The sequence below is a fragment of the Maylandia zebra genome, linkage group LG7, assembly GCF_041146795.1.
Source record: "Maylandia zebra isolate NMK-2024a linkage group LG7, Mzebra_GT3a, whole genome shotgun sequence".
Lineage (NCBI taxonomy): Eukaryota > Metazoa > Chordata > Actinopteri > Cichliformes > Cichlidae > Maylandia > Maylandia zebra.
Genome location: NC_135173.1, coordinates 52762992 through 52780724, shown reverse-complemented (window position 1 = coordinate 52780724; position 17733 = coordinate 52762992). Strand labels below are relative to the sequence as shown.

The 17733-nt window shown below is 40.1% G+C and overlaps 1 protein-coding gene across 1 annotated transcript; it reads left to right on the top strand.

The window, feature by feature from the left end:
• Positions 1 to 316: 316 nt before the first annotated feature.
• aif1l (allograft inflammatory factor 1-like) lies at positions 317 to 13739 on the top strand. The gene is made up of 6 exons (XM_004549822.3): positions 317 to 480; positions 675 to 736; positions 2307 to 2373; positions 7697 to 7738; positions 8419 to 8581; positions 12190 to 13739. The coding sequence occupies exons 1-6, from the start codon at positions 456 to 458 to the stop codon at positions 12275 to 12277; spliced, it is 447 nt and encodes a 148-aa protein (XP_004549879.1). The 5' UTR covers positions 317 to 455; the 3' UTR covers positions 12278 to 13739.
• Positions 13740 to 17733: the final 3994 nt, after the last annotated feature.

Below are 17733 nucleotides of genomic sequence, written 5' to 3'. Positions count from 1 at the left end.
CATCTCTGAATCGCTGAGGGGGCATAAGGGTAACTCTTTTACCATCTTACAATGTGCGATTGCAGTCATGGCAATTTGATCATGAAACTGACCTCATTGTTAGTCACTGGTGCTATAGTATAGTTTCGGTCATTATGCCAATGTGCTGTTTATAAAGTCAGCTGAGACTGAAGGAGTCGCTCTCCAGTTCAGTGCGTGCGTGACGTTTCTCCCACTGAAAACACTACTTCCAGAAGAACAGAATCAACTTTCTTGGATTTCAACGTTTTGTTTTGAAAGGACTGATCGGATGTTCCGTTGATAATAGTGTATGTTTTGACACCGGTGCAGTGAGTGGCCTATTGAGCCCATTCTCTAAATAGGAGTATCTCCCAGGCGGACAGTTGCGGCAGCCTTCTGGCTCGGAATTTTTTTTTTTCATTTTCTGGATTTTTACATCACAGATAAATTCCGGGATGCCTTCAAGTAAAAATCTCCAAGGTAATAAATAAAATGGTTACGGACTGCCATGCCCCCCTTTAGCGGGCATCTGCTTATGTCTGTGGCTAGCTACAGCTTAATGTTAGTCTTTACAATAGAGCATCTCAGGCCGACCGGCTACCGTCCAGGCTAAGCCTGTGTTAGTATTAACCAGCTATTTAATAAAAATAACCTCACTTTCTTTTGTTTGGCAGGTGGAAAAGCCTTCGGGCTGTTAAAAGACCAGCAAAGGCAAAAACTGGAAGAAATAAACCAGGTACGCGTGTTCTCTTTATTTGCCGCGAGCTTCTCTAACGGCACTTCACGGTAATTTGAATTTTAATGAGCTCGCGCACACTTGACTTGGCCTTGGCCTCGTTTTTGAGGATTCGGTGCATTCCCGGGTAACTGTCTCAGGAGTGCGGTGAATTAGAAATCAAAACGCCACTGTCTCGTGTTTTGAAGCTGGCCGTGACCATGCTGTTGATGATGCATTTTTATTGATTTCCCTCCGTCACCAACTGCAGGGTCTGGGGTGCACTTGTTGAATGGTTGCATGCTGTCACACAGCTCCGTGCTAAAGGACCGTGAACGTCTCCCTCTGTCCCGATTATATCAATGTGGGAAACGTTTAAAACGCGTTTCGTGCCGACGGGAAACAGGTGTTACAATGAGCTCTTTGTTTAACACGCTTCGTCAGCCGTAGTTTGACGAGATATCTGTGTAATCTGTTTTCCTCCTCTGCTTTGGATGTCATCAGCTCACTGCTGCGGCAAAATGTACACATATATGTATAAAAATAAAAAAAGGCAGGCCACTTGGAAAGGAGCCAGTGACAGTAATGTATTTGCACAGCAGTCCCAGTTGCCACTACGCACTGCTTGTATTTATTTGTTCATTAGAGAAATGACCCCTGGTTTCTAAGCGGCTCTGTCTAAAAATATCAGTTATTTTGTGATTAAATCCAGGATTTTCTTTTGTACAGTGACATCCATTTAATTCCGCTGTATTATCATGACTGCATCTTGTAGTTCCCGATCTCAAATCTCAGCTTCTGTGTTCTGTATTCTGGCATCACTCTCTATTATTTATTTATTTTTCTTATTAAGGCTCCATTAATGAGGAACTAATAACATGTGCAAGATATGTAAACGTGACAAGGAAATTTTGGCACTATTCTTCTTGTTTTTCATGACCGAAAACAAAATAAAATGACTGTAATTTGCTCATAGATGTAAAGTGTAATCCATATATCTGTATTTCGGTTTAACCGTTCCTTATAGATTTTCACGACTCGTAAAACTGGCCCTCCCTTTGTTTACATAACGTAAATGACTAGCAGGACACTTCTGTGTGGGAAATTGCTGTGTGATTCAGCACAGCTGAGTCAGGCATCCCTGATAAAGGTCCAGTCGTGGTGTTTATCCTCTTTACACTTAATTGCAAGTTCGATAGACACACTGAGGTCAGCACGAAGAACAACGGCACGCTCTGTCGTTCTGGCTCTCGCTCTGTCCTGCAAGGATTGTGGATGACTCCCACATGCCATGTTGCATCATTATAATTTTATTACATTAGCTCCCTTCTGGCAGCTTTATACCCTTGCGAGGTGTTCCACTTAATGAACGCGGTGATAAGTGACGACAGTAAAGGGAGTCGTTGGTCTCCAGTTCAAAATTTGGACAGGACACAGTCAGATTTGGTGTGCTGAAAGTTCTGTTTATGTGTGGGGAATTCGCTGGAATCTAACAAGGAAGATGAAAAAGTAGTCCCAGTTTCATTAAACTTGTAAAACCTGTATTTTATGACCAGCTTCACTTTTGTTTTACCCCCTTCCTCTTTCTCAGGAGTACCTGGAAGACCAGAAATACAGTGATGAAGAAGACCTGGCTGAAAAGTTGGAAGGTTTCAAAAGTAAGAAAATCCAGCCCTTCCTTCAGCTGATGGCTATCTGCGGTGGTGTGGCTGGGGGTTTTCCTGGCTTTTGTCTTAGCTTAAATATTTTTTTACTTGGCAGGCAATATACACACACACACACACACACACACACAATCCTTTAGTCTTCAGCATTTTGTTTTTCTCTGTGGGAAAGACAGAATGCTGTGATTTCTAAAACATTTGTAAGGCCAAGTCCTTAGTGGCCTGGTAGGAATGTGCCGGGGCGTGACTCTGCTTGTTGTTGCAATATTCGGAGCTTTCCTGGGTAAACTCCTAGCTCCTGGGAACAGGAGTAAAAACATTGATACTTGCTGAATACAGGAATAAAGGTTGCACAATTTAGAAAAGAACTCCTTCCCCATTCCACAGATATTGCGTTTACATTTAAGGCATGTAGATTTTTCTTTTCTTTTTACAGTCGGTGTGAGTTTTTTAATCGGTTTCACATCAGACCAAAAACGCAGTTTATTGTAAAAAAACAGCGTAAGTATTGCAATGAAGAAGAAAAAATGCTCCAGTGTCCTACTTACATTGCATGCTTGCTGGAGGAAATGGAGCAGTAATATATAAACAGAAATGGGACAAAGCACCAGGGTCCTGGGAGGTTTGCTGGGTCCCCCCCCCCCCCCCCCCCCCCCCCCGTCTTTTCCACATTGTCCCAGAGGCTTAAAGGTCACACTACTTTTAACTACCAGTCAGATCGACTCATTGCAACCCAGCACATGGAACAAAAAAAACCAAGATAAAATGTAGTCCTATTTTATTTTAACACTTCCATAAAACCCAATGCAGGTTTGGGGGTTTTTTTTAAATTAATTTTGCATATTCAGGTGACTCTATATTGAAGTTTTCATTGATTTGTTTGGTTTTTGGACACTTGTTACTACTTTCATGGCTGAATGTAGTTATTCCTATCAGTTAGTCACTAGATTAAATTAATCAGCCACAGGGTACTCAGGCTGCTGGCCTTATTAACATAAATGAAATCTAAAAAACATGAAAATATAGTGTGTGAAACATATTAAATCACATTAACAAAGTTACTGTACAGAAATAACAGTTTTGGAGCTGACCAATATAAGCTTTCCAATATTAATATGATTTTTTAAAATAGAGCTGTTTCAGCTGGTGATTTCAGCACTCTAACTAATGAGCAATAACATTAATAAGCCTCATGTTCTGAGCAATTACAACTGTGAATTTTTTTTTTCAGTTTTAATGAAAAATTAAGTTTTACACCCAGATTTTGGATGGGGACAATTTTTAGACCAAATATATCAAAGTATTGATTCTATTATTCTCACACTCTAAGGCTACGTTCGCTCTGCAGGCAAAAGTGCATCAAATCTGACTTTTTGGACACTATGCGACCCATATCCGATCATAGTATGACAGTGTGAACAGCACAAATCCGATACTTTCAAATCTGATCTGGGTCACTTTCGTATGTGGTACTGAATCCGATACATATCTGATGTTTTAGAAAGCGACTGTTGTGTGAATGGTCATGTCGCATTAAATACGTCTTTTTCGTCACTGACACAAGACAGACGCCTATTATCAGCGCCAGAGAAGCGCCCGACGACATCGTGATCGCTTCCTGGCCATCCAGTGTAGATGTTAGTGAAACTGTTTGGAAGACAACATTGGAGAAATGTGAACATTTTATTTGTACTGTTTAATCTGCAGATTCTGACAGAAATCTGCAGCTATCCTTTGAAGCACTGCTCCTCTCTAAAACAGCAATAAGGATAATTATTAGGTCATATTTAAATAACAAAAAAACTTCAAGCAAAATTGGAAAATGTAAAGTCCGAAACAGGTCTTTATATTAAGGGCCATCAAACAATACTGTTTGGTCTGAGTCTAAACAGAGGTGTGTGTGTGTGTGTGTGTGTGTGTGTGTGTGTGTGTGTGTGTGTGTGTGTGTGTGTGTGTGTGTGTGTGTGTGTGTGTGTGTGTGTGTGTGTGTGTGTGTGTGTGTGTGTGTGTGTGTGTGTGTGTGTGTGTGTGATGTCTTCTTTTGCGCATGCAGGCCGCTTTAGGGCCGTGAACGGTTCACATTAGAGCGCGTTTGCTGTCACATTTTATTTGTAGTGTGAACAACCAAACAAAAAAATCGGATTTGATCAAAAAATCGGAATTGAGCATTAAGACCTGCAGTGTGAACGGAGCCTTAGTCTCAAGCATTGTACATACATAAATTGTACTCATCGGTACAGATCTTTTCTCCTTCTAACAGCAGCAGTTATCCAACAAATGAGTATTTGGTCAAATGAGACTGTGTTAACAAACCAGTCCACTAATCAACCTGGAGAGTACAGCCCTAGCTACTTCAGCCCAAGGGATTCACCGATGCAACTCCTGCCATGTCCAATACATACCAGTATCGGTGTCGAATCATCAGTACACACATTCATACCCAAGCACCCTGTCTAACATTTGTGAACGCACTGCTGTGGAGAAGTGTCCAGGGAAACTCTGAGTTCAGTATCTTGAAGACTGGAGTAGCTAAGGAATCAGTCCATCAGTCATACCATCTCTACCCCCTGAACCACTGCTGCGCAAAGAGGACAGAACGCATCAACCTGTGTCTGAGTTTTTCAGTCCCATTAACTCGATTACAGTTAAAAAGTTTAAATAAAACAAACTTCTGCAACCACAAATTCTAAAAAAGTGTAAAGTGTGCATGTTAGTCCCCCCTGTTAGCTTGCCTGGTAATTGTGGCCACTTGGCAAAGTAAACACAGACTAATCTGGGACTAAAATGAAAAGATGGTGCTGATAATCAACTACCGATTGAGCTAAAGTATGTAGCCTGCATTTGCTCAGAATTAGTGCACGCGCACACACACACACACACACACACACACACACACACACACACAGACACAAACTAGCACTGTACCTTTGCTTAGAGTTCCACAGGTTGTTTTTGTTTCTCATCACTCTCAGACAAACCAAAAAGAAAACTGAAGTTGTGTTTTGGGGGGGGCTGTTTTTATTTTGACTAAACAGAAGCTAATTGACAGTGGCCTCTGCCCTGGGGGTTAGGGTCTTTTAAAGTGATGGGAAATCCTTGTGTTTATCTGTTGGCCAAAGTGGCAGAGGAAGTCAGTGCGGTCACCGTCCATTGCAGCTATTTTATCAGCAAGTCACCCTCCTTTTTTAAAAATGGAAAATCCCTTTTGATGAGCTGACTAAGTGGGTGGTAGACAAACAACTTTGTCTAAATCAAACTTACACTTCAGACCTCCTTATGAATGTCAGAGAAAAGTAAAAAATAAAGTATATTTAAGGCTTTCTTGAGAATTTGATGCCATTTATTTTCTAGCATCACTTGCCAAAAGAATTTGGGTCTGGAGGAGCAACTGAAGACTTGAGTTTTGTGCAGTTGAGCCGTTTTCTGTGGCTGCAGATGATCAACAGGCTGCGCTACGACAAGTGGCCCACTCAAAAACTGCTGTGTGTGTGCGCATGTGTGTGCGGAGGCCCACTCCTCAGAGTTTACGAACAGGGTCGGCATTGTCCCGTCCCACTCCCCACGGGTTCGCTCAGTTAACACAGTACCCTCTCTTTGTCCCTCCCAACACACACACACAGAGCTCCCATTGTGGTACAGAAATAGCAAGTGTAATCTGACTAAAGTGCTCTTCCAGGGAAAAGGGAACAGAAAAATTTAGGCAGAAGCGGAAAAATGTCCGCTTCCGAAGAAGCAGTCACTTCATTGACATGTTTATGTTGTGCTTTTATAAGTGAATGCAAATCCAGTGGTTAGTAATTACTATTTATTCTTAAGCCTGTCTGTGGTTAAAACCACTTGGATTAGACGATATACCAAGAGTAATCTTTAGGCCAATTCCATTTCATTCCATCCCAGTTTAGAAATGAAAGCTTTAAAAAAAAGCAACCGACTTTTTCAATTCCATGTTTTAAAATGTGTGAATTGTTTTCTTTTGGTGTGATACAGCAAAGTGATTTATTTTTTTTTCAATAGGAAGAAAAGAAAAGAAATGTCTGATTTATCAGTGATGAAAGTCATGACTTGTTTTAGTCCTAGATTAGATTTTCATGCTCCCGTTAGAGCTGCGGCTGGAGGCGTTATGTTTTCAGGCTATCCCTCCATCTGTCCCGTTCTCACAATTGTGATATCTCCTGAGGAATTTCAGATTTGACCCAATAGTTCACTTAGACTCGAGAAAAACCAATGAAATTTCAATTCAACATTTTATATTCAAAGAGGTCACAGGTCAGCTACCTCGTGATGTCACAATGTTGCCAAAACCATCAACTCTTCAGATCATTATTCACCATCATAGCTGCAGAGATTGTGTCCCTAACTGACGTTTAGAAGGATACTAAATTGATGATACTAGATTTATTTCTCCTAAAGTTTTCACTGCATCTATTATAAGAGTTTCCCTCCAAGTATTAATGGTAAATGTTGTTCTATGCTAATTTAAAAAAAAAAAAATTGTAACATTTGGTCACATACATCCAAGTTATTCTATCGCATAAATAACAAGGGTTTTTTTTTCTTTAGCTGAAACCACGAATGAGGAGTTGTTAAGGGAGTGTTTTCAACAATGACAATGTGTTAGTGTCTCGAATGTTCAGTAATTACAACTTTTGTTTCTTTATAGTGAAATGAGTATAGAGCAGGGGTGGGCAATCTCAGTCCACGAGGGCCGGTGTCCCTGCAGGTTTTAGATGTGTCCTCGAACCAACACAGCTGATTTAAATGGCTAAATTAGCTCCTCAACAACATGTCCCGAAGTTCTCCAGAGGCCTGGTAACGAACTAATCATGTGATTCAGGTGTGCTGACCCAAGGTGAGATCTAAAACCTGCAGGGACACCGGCCCTCGTGGGCTGAGATTGTTCACAGCCCATGAACTGTCTGTATGCTGCTGTGCTTGGCGATTTTGGGCCCAAACATCTTTCTTTTCACTCTGTTTAAACTTGAAGTACTGTTTTAACTTCCTGACCTTCTGACTCTTAATCTGGCTGCCACGGCTCCCTGCAGCTGCCAGATTGCTTGCTTCCTGCTCAGAGATGTGGGAGAACACACACAAAAACCCACCTGTCCTTATCAGCTGTTTGTGTCTTTGCTAGGTCAGCTGTCAGCACAGTGTAAGATGTTGAGATCACTGGGCAGAGTGTGCTAACTGTTTTGCTGACATGTAATATGCTCTCTGGAGGTTGGTGCTTGTTAGTGTTGTACTGCGAGGTGTGTATGTGTGTGGGGGATGGTGAATGAACTACCACTGTTGGTAATAATCTCCTGTGCTTGTTTTGCAGATAAATATGCTGAGTTTGACCTGAACGACCAAGGAGAGATTGGTGAGTAAAAAAAACAACCCAGATAACAACTGTCGCTCAAGCCCATGTTGACATGAGACAACAGTAATTAATACTGTGTGTGTGTTGTCTGCCCCCAGTGGGCGCAGGATTTAAACAGGCTCATGTTACTTTGCTGTGTGCTGCATGGGAAGTGAGACTGTTCTGTCCATTGTTGTGGAAGGTTTTGAAACAGGTGTGGGGCCAACTGTAGTGTCAGGATCTGTTTGCGGTTCCTAAAACAAGCTCCTGTATGTCCTATAAAACTTCCCCAGTCAGCAAAATATCTCTGAATATTAGCCCCTATTCAGTTTTCTGGTCTCTGCACAATTAATATTGGTTTTCCATAATTTTGCACAGATATCTTTGTGATTCAGAAGCACTTTTACCAAATCATTACAATGTATTTTAAACTCATTCCAGCTGAAATAAATGGTATTTCTGTCAGAAGCAGACATTATAAAACTGTTAGACAGAAACGATCTCTGTGTGATAAATGCTTGAAACTTTCTGTGTAAATTTAGTCAAGTCTATTGTAGGTGTTGATGTAATTTAGCGTTTTTGAAAGTTTTTTTTCTTTTCTTCATATTATTGTGGAAAAGAAAGACTTGTACATAAATAGGAAAGCAATTCACCTTTTTCTGCTAATCGTGGATCCATTTGTCAACTCCACTTTGTCTCAGATCTGATGGGTCTCAAGCGGATGATGGAGAAACTGGGAGTGCCCAAGACCCACTTGGAGTTGAAAAAAATGATCGTGGAGGTGACAGGCGGCAGCAGCAACACCATTAACTACAGGGACTTTGTCAAGATGATGCTTGGCAAGCGCTCAGCTGTGCTCAAATTGTAAGTAAACCCCCTTTTAGTGTGTGTGCATGTGTGTTTGGGGTTGTTTTTGTTTTTAACAGTGATATTTTGTTTAATGTACGACTGTGTGCTGGTTCATTGCTTGTGTTCACATGTCTAATAGGGAGGATATGAACTGTGTGCTGTGTCAGCCAATTGCTTCCTTAAACAGCAGGGGGTTCAGGGATGACAAGGGATGATGTCACAGCCCACATGCTGCATTGGCTGCTAATCAGCATGATAACAAAACCCATCTCGGTAGCCTATCCATAGTCAGCTCATCCCTCTCTGTAGTGGGGATCCTAATCTTAGGGTACTGAGAATAGGCTGATTAACACCTTATGGTTGCATAGGCCTGACAAAGCCACCAAAATTTACCATACTGTGTCATTAAAATGTACCCTTTACAATAGAAATGGTGTCTATAGAATATGTAATAACTTTTTCATGCTCCCCAGGGGATAAAGTGGTGCACCTGTTTTTAAATGTGTTAATGTAGCCAGTGTAAGCCTTTTAAAGCAGCCTTGCACTAGGTCAACCTACAGGAGCTAGAGCCTGTAATGGCTGCTGCGTGTCAGCTCTGCTGGACTAAGCTGGCTGGACCCTTTAGCAGACAAATCTTATAATCCTGAAAAACAGCAAGCAGAGAAAAGGCATAGCATTTCCTCCTCACTTTTGAACAACACTCAAATGTTGTTCAAAAGTGTATCCCATAATCCCACAGCTGCTATTTATAAACATTTAAATCCCTTCCTGCTTCTCTTGTCTGCTTGCTGATAATCTAGTAACACTGTTGTTGCATCCAGAAATAACATTTATCATTATCAGTATTTGGTTACACTTTCTAATATATGTAATACATGCATATCATATTTCTTGTTCTACAGAAAAATGAAATAATTATCTGTATGGTTAACTACTAACTAGGGGTGCAACAATACTCGTATCGATATTGAACTGTTCGATATATCGGTTCCGTACGCATATGTATCGAACAATACAAAATGTTTTATTTTATCAACTTTTCTTCTGACGATGCTGTCTGTGTTGAGCGCTCAGTGGATCTGCGTTTGACTACTCCGCCTAGGCTGCACTGTCGAGTGCAGATCCACTGCGCGCAGCGCAAGCTAGCAAGACAGAAGCTAAGCTCGTTGCAACATGGCAACTTCCTCAATGTCACTAATGTCATTTTAACAAAATTAATGCTGACAGCACTAGTGGGAACACAACGAATATGACTGCACATTTACGCTGACATCATCCTAGTGCAAAGACAAGTGGAAGCACACAAAACAACAAACTTCACCCGAGTCATTTAGACAGCTGTTGGCACACGATTCTCCTTATGGGACCTGATGTTTAATATGCTGCTGAGACTATACCTCAGAAGGAGCGTATAGTATAGCTTTTATTTCATGTGGGTTTTTTGTTTTTTTTGGGGGGGGAGGTCTCGAGAGGATATGAGAGGGAGAAGCTGAGGCCACGGAACAGCTTTAGACTGATGTTATTCAAAGCATTTGGCAGGACAATAATTGATTTTGGTTGTAATTAGAGGGCAATGAATGACACCAAGCTCCGCAACTGGGCTAAGTTAGTGTTAGTGCAGTGCACAAGTACAAAAGAAGACACAGTCATAATTTGTTAGACCAAGATTTTGATTGACAAAATGAGCCGTGTAGGGATTTGTTAAAGGTCTTGCAGGAGAGCAGCAAAGGAAACCTTGCTCTTTGAAGAGATAAGTGTAATGGAGTCTTTATCAGATAATAAAGTCACACTGATTAAACAACACACATAGATGCCATAACATTAAACAGTCTGTTCAATGTTATTGCAGCTGGTCTGGCTGCACAGGCATCAAAGTCCACGTGAGTCGCTCCCTTTAAAACTATTGGCCATCTGCTATTAAGATGCCAGAATTCCCACCTCAACCCCTTTTAAAATATGCTTGCACTTTGGGTAAAATACAGATGTGTGCTCATCTCTGTAAAAATCACAAATCCTTATGCTGACAGAACATGGTCACAATGGTCATGAAAACTCTTCAGTTCAAACATTACATTGATGAATATTAGTGGTGACGGGTAGAATGGCAGACAAGTCCTAAGTGTGAAGAAAAATGAGTGAGAGTAGTGGTCAGAGGAATGTGCCAGAGTTTGAGTTGCTGAGTGCCTGTTTCGTCACTGGGATCATTACTCCTTATGAGCTTACTGGAGCTTTGCAGAGTTTTCCAAAAAAGGAAGTTAAAGGCAGGCATTTGCTCTGAATAGCTCTTGTCAGATCACTCACTGTGCTGTGTCCAGTCTGAACCACTGTTGCCTTCGGTCCTTTTGTGGTTTCCTTTCATTCCATTCCTTTCACTTATTGCTCAGCTGCTTCTTGCCTGACTGCTACATCCTGTGTCTACTGTCAGTCTTTTAAATTTACATCTAAATTAATATTTTACAGTCTTTATGCCTCTCTCCGTGGTGCTGAAGGGAACATGCCAAGGCACTTTATTAGGATCTTGCTAGTACTGTTTTGCCTTGAGAATTGTCCTAATTCTCCATTTCACAGATTCAGCAAGGTGCAGAATAATTCCTGAGATTTAGCTCCATATTGACATGATAGCATCACGTAGTTGTGGCAGATTTGCCAGTTGCACATCTTTGGTGTGACTCTTATTTTACTACATTCCAATGCTCTATTAGATTGAGATCTGGTGATTTTGGTGGTCACATTGAACTTGCTGTCATGTTCAAAAACCCAGTTTAATATGATTTGAGCTTTGACATGACAGATTATCTTGTCTTCTGAAGATGTGTGGTCATAAAGGGATGGAGTTGGTCAGCAACAATACTGTGGTGTTTTAAAAGATGCTCAGGTGGTGCTAATTGGTCCAAAGGTTGTGATGAACACGTTTCCCACACCTTTACACCACTAGCCTAAACTGTTGATACAGGGTAGAGCTATGCTTTTACGGGCAAATGTTGCAGAAACCAACAGACCAGGCAGCATTTATCCAAACTTCTGTCCGGTTTTGGTGAGTCTGTGTCAATTGTTGCCTCATTTTCCAGTTCTTAGCTGACAGGAGTGGTCTTCTGATGCTGTAGCACAGCTGGTTCAAGGTTTGCCCTGTTGTGCATTCAGGGATGTTCTTTATTATTCTTTGTTAAAGTGGTTATTCATGTTGCTCTGGGCTTCCTATCAGCTTAAAGCAATCTGGCCATATTCCTCTTATATTAACAACAGATTTTCATCAACATTTATTGGATATTTTCTTTCAGACCATTCTTTGTAAATCCTACAACTGGTTGTGTGGGAAAATCCCAGTAGATCAGCCTTTAAAAGTGAAATACCCAGACCAGCAACAACCTGTCATGTTCACACTCTCCTAAATCACCTTTGTTCCCCTTCTGAGGCTGGGTTTGAACTTCAGATAGCCATGTTCATCATATTTACATGCGTAATTGCATTGAGCTGCAATTACGCATGGTGACAATGATGTAAATACTGCTCTGCTGGTCCTGTGATGGACCTATAGAGGGTGCAACTTCCCTGCTGGGATACGCTCAAATTAACATTAAATGGAGATCTTGTGTTAACTGCCCATGACTCATCTCTCTCCACAGAGTTTTGGTTTTTGAAGACAAAGCCAATGGCTCTCCCTGCAAGCCGGCCGGACCCCCTCCAAAGCGGGACATCGCTAGCCTTCCTTAAGTGTCAGGCCTCCATGCTGCTAAAGGAGCTGAGGGACCATCAATAGCTATGTGGAATAATGTGGAGTGTCGTGTTCATGTGGGACCAGTGATCAAGAACGTCATTTTGTGAATATATGATGTGTGTGAGTTTTCTGTTTGAAAGACTGAGCCCAAAACTCACTAAAATTGTTTGACTGTGAATATTTTATTCCTCTTTTTTTCCCTCCTTTAATTAAAATGTAGCAGTGATAATAGTAACTTGTAATCAGCTTGATAAATTACATTTTGTAGTGTGTTTCATGGTTGCATTTTAAGGGAAGACTTAAAATTCTCCAGAGGTCTCTTTTGCTTCCACGGTCTGTTTCTTTTTTTTCTTTTTGACACATTGATTTTAATGATTTAGAGCACTATGCTTTTGGAAAAGCACAAGGAAAATGAACAGTTTATTCCAACACATTTTTGCACTCTTCTTAGCACTCTTTCATGCATTCCTGCCAGGCTTATCTTGGTCAACATCTTCGCTTCAGATCAGATGCCAGAGATTTCAAGCCCTACCCACTTCCTCTGGGTCTAAAGCCCCTTTTGAGTCAAAGTACTGATCTGGAATGAGTAACCAAGTTATCATTCCCACTTTATGATATATAAAAAAAAAAAAAAACACACTGGTGTACATGTGTGTACTTGCTGTACTTTGTGAGTCACAATGTTAGTAAAAGGATAAGGCATGTTGTTGACTTTCAGTGTCCTTGTGTGGCTTGAAAAGCAGTAAGTATGACTCTATTTAGAACCGCTAGTCTAAGTTTGACATACAGGCACGCAAGCAGAACAGATGTACATATTATACTACACATCGTACAATCATATTATTTCCAAGTGCCTCAAAATGCAGATACTGTAGAGCTTACACAGTTTGGAGGAGGGAGTGCACACTAGTGTTCAGTTCAAGCAGTCCTTTTAGTGTATGAATTCAAGAAAACCGTGAGATGCTATCATTTAGTGTTTGGTGAGAGTTTTAATGATGTTTGTTGAAGTGTCTGATGTATTTTTGTTACTGGTTTCCACAATATTCTGAGTGAGTGAGGTTCACATATGGTGGATTTATTTTTTCTGTTCTTTTTTTTTCTTCCCCCTTTTCTAACCATTATTTGTATGCCACTGAAAAAATGTAACCTGATATTTGGTTATTTGTCTTTGTCGAATTGTCTTCCTCATATTGTTCCATAAGCCAGCCATTTATCTCTAACATGGTTTCTTCTCCTACATGTTAAGTAATTTATGACTGTGTTTGTCTCCCCAGTATAAATGTTCTTTTAACAAACAGTATTTACTGTGAAATTGGTACTTTGACACATAACATGTTTTAACACCATTGTGATACTTTGTCTTTCGTCTGGTGGTTATTTTACATATTTAGTGTTGTTAAGATACACATTGTTTTGCCGACGCCAAAGCAATTAAAAGTCTTCTTACACTGGGCACAAGTGTTGAGTTGTTCACTGTGGAAAAACTTGTCTTAAACTGGTAAGATTTTAGGGTTAGCAAGTTTCAGATGGTTAGTTTTGTAAGTATTTGAACAGTGATATAGTTTTTGTAACTTGGCCTTTGTACAGGAGCCCAGTGGATTCTTAAATCAAAGGAAGTGATTTAAGTGCTGACTTCTTGCTTTAATAAAAATGGTTCAAAAGTATTGCATTAACCACTTTTACATCTGAATCATAGCACATCATTTGTCAGAAAGTGGAGGCACGTTATGCATGTATGGCTGTAGGTGTAACTAGAGTTTCCTGATGATGTGAATGCTGATAAAACCAGCAAGATGAAACCTGAAGTGTATCGGGCTATAACACCTGCTCAGATTCAGCCAAATGTTGCGAAGCAGATCAGAAAGCAACGCTTGTTTCTCATCACCAAGAAATTAGATATTCAGGGGTCAAGTCAGCCCAACATATGCTTGCTTTTCATTTACTGAAATAAAACGGAAGGCAGAGGAGACCCCCAAAGGAGCAGAAACTGAAGGTGTAACATATCAAGAGAGGAAGCCATCATTTAAGTATGTCAGTGGTTTCAAGGCCATAAGCAATAATTGACTGCAAAAGTGAGTCAGGCAGAGGCCCTGGTAGTACTTTCTCCAGCTATTAAGGTTTGGCTTTTGGGACACGTCTTCTGAATCTGAGCTAGTTGAGGTCGAGAGACACCTAGTCGCCTCACCTCAATGCATGGCTTGGATTCTCATGGAGAGAGGCTGGACTCCAACCTGGAGTTGCCCTCAGTGAGAGGCGGCGGGCAGGGGAAGGTGTCCTTGTATCCTTTTGGCTTGCTGCCTGTAAGTTGAAGCCTGGCCGTGCGCTGGGAAGGTGTAGCAGAGGCCCCCATCCCATAACTCCCACCTCAACAGCATCCGGGGGGGGGGGGGACCTTATTATAATATTAAACATTATTTCAGATTGTCCAACTCTGGAAATTGAATGCTATGTAGAAACATTGCTGTAATTCCTAAACAGTTTTGTGAAACTGCTTGAATTACAGACGAAAGTCTGCACTTTGGATTAGAATGTAGCAGCAGCCACACAGCAACAGATTTCACTTGATAAATAGTAATTTTATCTCGCTACAGTACATTCAAAGGTGAGTGTCCTTGAATGGCACCACAGTCATAAAGATTGGCAGACCATTAAAGTGGGAATCCTTATGCTAGATTACAGCACATCCTTTGTCTTAGTGCTGACAAATGCAGAAAAAGGTGATATATTATCTAATTTGGAGATATCCATGTCCGTATTGCATGGACACACACACACACAAAAGTGATGTGTGTACCATAAGAGAATCTGGGTGTACACACTAAGTTGGGTCATTGTCTCAGTGCATTAGGCTACTTGTTTGTCCTCACGAGCTTTTCGTTTTGCTTGTTTTCACGAACAGGTAAAATAACGTGAGCATTAACAGTCTCTTAAACTGGTCTGAATGTGTTGTGCTCTCTGTATGAAATGTGAGGCCCATTCACTTTCCTTGTTAGGGGGGAGAGCAGCTGCCTGTGTGTGGAACAGAGTAGAGGATAATGAGCAATACTTTAACAAGCATGCAAACAGGCGGGCCCAGTAGGATTATAATAAGCCTGTCTCTAATTAAAATGATAACCACTGTTGCATGTAATAAACTGTCAGGAGCTTATGGTAGCATAGTGGAGGAAGATGAATTTGCTGGCACTGCTGGGTTTCTCTTTAATCAGAATCAGAATCAGAATACTTTATTGATCCCTGGGGGAAATTATTTAAAGACACCGATCCGCAGGCCCGTATTCGGTCTTCAATAACAAAACTATTTTTTGCCACTTTTTGTTGCACACCATAATAAATTTTGCCTTAGCTATGTGTGTATGAGATTTAGGGCACTGCAGGGCAGCATATTCATCATCTGTCTCCTTACCAGATCCTGCACAGACATCGCCATCTATTGGACAGTCCAAGTTATGGCATGGTTTCTATCCTTTGTTGGTAAAAACGCAATGTAAAAGTGAAACGTGAAAAATAAAAAGGGGATAACTGGTGGTATAAAAGCAAAGTCACATACAGGCTGTAATGAACCAATAGACTGTCACTAATTAAACATTCATAGAAATACACTTATGAAAATAGAAACATTCAGCTTTTGGGAAACTTGGCTAGCTTCTCTGCTTTCTTAGTACTTTTCCTGCTGGAACCACATTATAAACCTGACATGTTGTTCAAGTAGTGTCATTAATTTAATATGCATTGTTTCTCTTTACAACTTTTTTATTTATTTATTTATTTTTGCATTTAGCATCCTTACAGTCTCTGGTTGATGCCTTTAATTGTCACGTGGACACGTAAGCCACTTTGGCATATGACATAACTAACTATACAACTAAATGCGTTTATTGTGTATATATGTCTTTTTCATTGAGCTGCCACAATCATCTGGATGACATTTAAGTTTGCTATGGTGTGAAATGTAACTAGAGCCCCAACGATTTATCATCAGACTGATATTTTCAGGCGATATTATCTATTATCATCTAGCATTTATAATGACTGTAAAATGAAATATTAAAAAAGTGAAGAAGAGACGGGAGAAACACTTCAACCAAGCTATGGATGTTGATGTTTTACACTTTTTGTCCACCAGAGGCCACTCTGTAACTTCTCTGTTAACAACTTACCTTTGGATACAACCAGCTGATCAGAGCAGAGTGGGGCCTAGATTAAAGAAGTAAAGAAATCCCTAGACATAACAAATATTTGGGCAATTTATTTATGTATGTGCCAGAAAGAAAAACAAATATGGACTGGTATATCAAGCTATTGGATTTTTTTTAAATTCTCAAATAGTGATGTCTTAAAAATCTTATATGGGTCAGGCTCTAACTGTAACCCATGACCTGCTTAGTGGATGCAAACAAACAAAAATACTGCAATAAGATATGAAGCAATACTTATACAAAACTGACAACAATATTGTATTATAATACAATATTGTACTAACAATACAATACTGTTCCTGCAGTTGGTGTCTTCAAGAACATACTTTCATGTGATGACACACACATGCAAAGATTTGTACGGTTAAAAAAACAAACAAACAAAACGTGGCCAGTTTACCCTTCTTAGTGCCCCTCAGATACAGTGCTGTTTGTGTCTGACAACCAGTAGTATATAGCTGTCATGATTATATAGCTGACACCAGCCACCATAACATATTTGATAATACTTTTTTAAAGAAAACTTCAAAAACTTATTTTTGGTGAGCTTCAAGTGATAATATATCATATATATCATATGATATGTTATCACTTGTTGACAGCACTGCAAACCCTTAGCCTTCTCTCAGTGAGCTTCATGATGCAGTCACCTGAGTTGGATTTCACTTCACAGGTGTGCCTTCTCTGGGTTCATTTGTGGGATTTCTTGCCTTCTTAATGGGGTTGGGATCATCAGTTGTGTTGTGTTGGTACATAGCCCTATTTCACAACTGTTAACATTCATGTTATGGCAAGAACCAATCAAAAAGATATAATATAATCCATTTAATATAATGTTTTACTTTGTAATTATGTAACCAAATTACACTGAATTCTTCTTTCTTTTTTTTTTTCTTTTTTACATGTAATCAAATTACTTTAAATCATCATTTTGGGTATCTTGAGTGCAGTACTTCTGGGATGTATACTGAGTTCTCTGTGTGCTAAGAAGCTCAATCAAATACCTGTTATGTGTACTGCAGTGAGCCAGATCCCTACGTACTGAGACTCAAACTGCATACAAAGTACAACATTCACACTTGCAAAAATACACTAAGTGTCACTGACAGGACTTTTGGTACTCACTGTTAATTCCTACCAGAATTCTCAAGGGAGTCATGGTAACTGTTCACCAAGCCTTTCTTTTTTTTTTTTGAAATAATCACTGACTGAACAAAACCTGTATTTTTCAGTTTGTACTTAAGAAAAATAATAAT

Excerpts from the sequence above, each read along its gene's own strand:
- aif1l (XM_004549822.3), top strand. The coding sequence starts at position 456 with ATGCCTTCAAGTAAAAATCTCCAAG. Across the intron at positions 481-674 it reads TTCAAGTAAAAATCTCCAAG|GTGGAAAAGCCTTCGGGCTG; the intron begins GTAATAAATAAA and ends TTTGTTTGGCAG. Across the intron at positions 2,374-7,696 it reads AAAGTTGGAAGGTTTCAAAA|ATAAATATGCTGAGTTTGAC; the intron begins GTAAGAAAATCC and ends CTTGTTTTGCAG.